General features: G+C 41.4%; 1 protein-coding gene across 1 annotated transcript; it reads right to left on the bottom strand.

Moving 5' to 3' along the window:
* Window positions 1-1,840: 1,840 nt before the first annotated feature.
* LOC133066010 (olfactory receptor 4C3D-like) lies at window positions 1,841-2,767 on the bottom strand. Its single transcript, XM_061156657.1, has one exon. The coding sequence runs from the start codon at window positions 2,765-2,767 to the stop codon at window positions 1,841-1,843; it is 927 nt and encodes a 308-aa protein (XP_061012640.1).
* Between the last annotated feature and the right edge of the window lie 549 nt (window positions 2,768-3,316).

The following is a 3,316-nucleotide window of genomic DNA, read 5'->3' on the forward strand; positions in this document are numbered from 1 at the left end:
GAGTAGAAACCACATTTACTCAAGACTTATCCTATCCTTGAAGAAAAATGAAACTGAAAGTTTAGTTACTCAGTGGTGTCCAAATCTTTGCGATTCCCTAGATCATAGCCTGCCAGGCTCCTCTGTCCACAGGATTCTCCAGGTAAAAGTGCTGGAGTCGGTAGCTATTCCCCATCTGCAGGGGATCTTCCTGATCTAGGAATACGAACTCAGGCCTCCAATATTGCAGGCAGACTCTTTACCATCTGAGCCACCAGGGAAGCCCATGAATACTGGAGTCGGGAGCCTACCCCTTCTCCAGGGGATCTTCCTGACTCAGGAATTGAGCTGGTGTCACCTGCATCAGGTAATTCTTTACCAGCTGAGCCATCAGGGTATACGTATGTATATATACTTTTTCAGATTCTTTGTCTTTATAGGTTTCCATTACTACATTCATGTTGGTCTTTGTAAAAGTGAAGTGGCATAACAAACCTCCAAAAAGAGAATAAACTTGCACTGCAGAAATATGTTGTTACCTATGAGACAAGGCTAAGCACACTGACACCATCTACTTGAAGGACAGAGTCAGTCATTAAGACGGCAGATCATTTTCTCATCTGTAGGCCTAAACATAAAACAGACAACTCTGCTTTATTTGAAAGAGAGTAAGACTGAGCTTTAAAGACCTGGATTGATATTTTGTAGGTGAAACTGTTGACAGGAAACTGCATTCCAGTGTAATATTCCTGACATACACTGGGGGAAACACATGTGATTTGAGTCAAGTAAATTAGTAAATTAGTAAACCTCTATTTGCTTCTCTTTGTGCCTAATAGATAATAAACCATTCAGGTAATGTAAATATATGTATCTGACCTACAGAACAATAGTTTGGAACCTACCCATATGCTTTTTTTGTTGAGATTTATAAAAAGATGTGTACGTTGCTTCAACTGGCTCCTGAAGTCTTGGTATGAAAATGAAAGTATTTCCTTTATACACACACAAAAAAAAATGTGAGTCATAAATGTGTTTAACAAAATAGAGCAAATTAAGAATACTTTCAAATTTTCTGAATTATTCTTTGTTAAGAAAATAATTAGAGATAGTGAATTATTCTGTCCTCCCCAGTGACTCAGAGGTGAAAGAAACTGCCTGCAATGTAGGAGAAACAGAAGACATGAATTCAGTCTCTGGGTCAGGAAGATAAGTTGGAGGAAGAAATGGCAACCAACCCCAGTATTCTTGCCTGGAAAATTCCATGGACAGAGGAGCCTGGCAAGCTAAATTCCATGAGGTCTCAGAGAGTTAGACACGACCGAGGGACCAACATACACAGAGAGTGAGTTACTCTTTCCTTTTGATTAGTTCATAGTACAGAAAAAACTCCAGCTGCTATTCCTTTCCTCGATTGTCCCTTCTCCACATATCTACCTAAGAATTTCTATCCCTTATTTGCTTTACATCAGGTGAAGCAAAACTAGAAGAAGTTCTGAGATCAAAGTTCTATGGACAAGCCAATTTCATCCAATTAACATATATGAAGAAATTGGTAAGTAGCTAAGATAATGGAGAAAAACTTCCTTTACAATCATCAAACCAAGGGTATATAGTTGTTTTTTCCATTGCTTATTCTGAATCTAATAACACAAACACGGAAACCTCAGGAAAATATATTGAAGCTTACCAAAATGCCTAAAATGTGTGTAGTCAATATTAAATAATCAACAAATGTTAACTTCTGGGCCTTATATTTTTGTCAATGATGGAAAAAATTCTTCATTGTCTTCCACAACTTACAACACAAATAATTTTCCCTGTGTATATAAATCATTATTCTCTTGGCATTGTGAACAGCCTAAGTCACTCTCTTCTTTAACAAACTCCTCATGGCATTTTTCACTTCTGTGTTTCTCACTGTGTAAATGATAGGATTTAACAAGGGAGTGAGGATTCCATAAAACACTGTCACCAACTTGTCTGCAGGGTAAGTGGCCACGGGACGTGTGTAAGTGAACACACATGGTCCAAAAAAGAGCATCACTACTGTAAAGTGGGAGCCACATGTAGAGAGGGCTTTGCGTCGTCCTTTAGAACTATGGGATTTCAGGGAGCTCAGGATGACTATGTAGGAGACGAGGAGCAGAAAAAAAATGAGCAAGGCCATGCCCCCAGTGTTGGCTGCCACCACCATTCCAAGCCTGTAGGTGTCGCTGCAGGAAATTTCCAATAGTGAGTAGTAATCACACATGAAGTGGTCAATGACATTGGTACCACAAAAGGTCAAGTCTCCTGTGAAAAGAATCTGCACGGTGGCATGCAGGATCCCCCCGGTCCAGGCCACCAATGCCAGGAGCCGGCAGAGCCCCTGGCGCATGACGGTCGTGTAGTGCAGAGGCTTGCAGATGGCCACGTAGCGGTCGTAGGCCATGACCGTGAGGACGATGACCTCTGACGCTCCCAGAAAGTGCTCCATGAAGAGCTGAGTCAGGCAGCCTCCCCAGGAGATGGTTCTCCTCTGGTACAGCAGGTCAAAAGTCATTTTAGGGGTGCTGACGGAGGTCAAGGAGGCATCTAACAAGGACAAATGGGTGAGAAAGAAGTACATGGGAGCGGACAGTGTGGGGCTGAGGGAGATGGTGGTGACGATGAAAAGATTGGCCAAGACAGTGAACAGGAAAATGAACAGAAAGACAACAAAGAGTACTTTCTGCAGGTGTGGATCCCGTGTGAGTCCCAGGAGGACAAATTCAGTCACATTGTTGGGAAGCCTGAAGAAATCCATTTAGAAAGTAGCACGTTCCTGGGGCCTCAGTTATCTGCAAAAGAATGAAGAATGATACCTATTCATCATGAAAGGATTGTGTTCTAAAATGTCTTAGAAAAAAAACAAAGAGCAAAACAATCCATTCACTGTAACTCTGGACCATTTCCTCAGCACTTTTGCCCCAATACTTGCTGCAAGTCTTTATTTTCCCCATGATACTTTTCATCTCTTCAGACACGTGGAACCTGTCCCCTGTGAAACACCTCCACAGCAATATTTCATGTGTAATTTGCTGAGACAACACTGGGCTGGCTACATGACATCTGATTCTCATCCTGGTTCTCATTTGTGTGACTCTGCAAAGCTATCAGAGTGTACCATGCTTCTGAGTTTTCCTCTGTGTCTGTGAGGTTGCAAATTTTAATTCTCAGATGTAATTTTTTAAGTTTACAATTGCTTGAAATAATTAAGAATTTTTCCCACTTCCATGAGGATTTGCACTTCAATTCTCCGCTCTAAAGTGGAAGGAAAGGCACCATCAATAAGTATCTGTTGTAAGAAGAGAGT

The sequence above is a fragment of the Dama dama genome, chromosome 1 (assembly GCF_033118175.1).
Source record: "Dama dama isolate Ldn47 chromosome 1, ASM3311817v1, whole genome shotgun sequence".
NCBI lineage: Eukaryota > Metazoa > Chordata > Mammalia > Artiodactyla > Cervidae > Dama > Dama dama.

Bases quoted from the DNA above. Each gene is read 5' to 3' on its own strand.
- LOC133066010 (XM_061156657.1), bottom strand. From the start codon at position 2,767: ATGGATTTCTTCAGGCTTCCCAACAATGTGACTGAATTTGTCCTCCTG.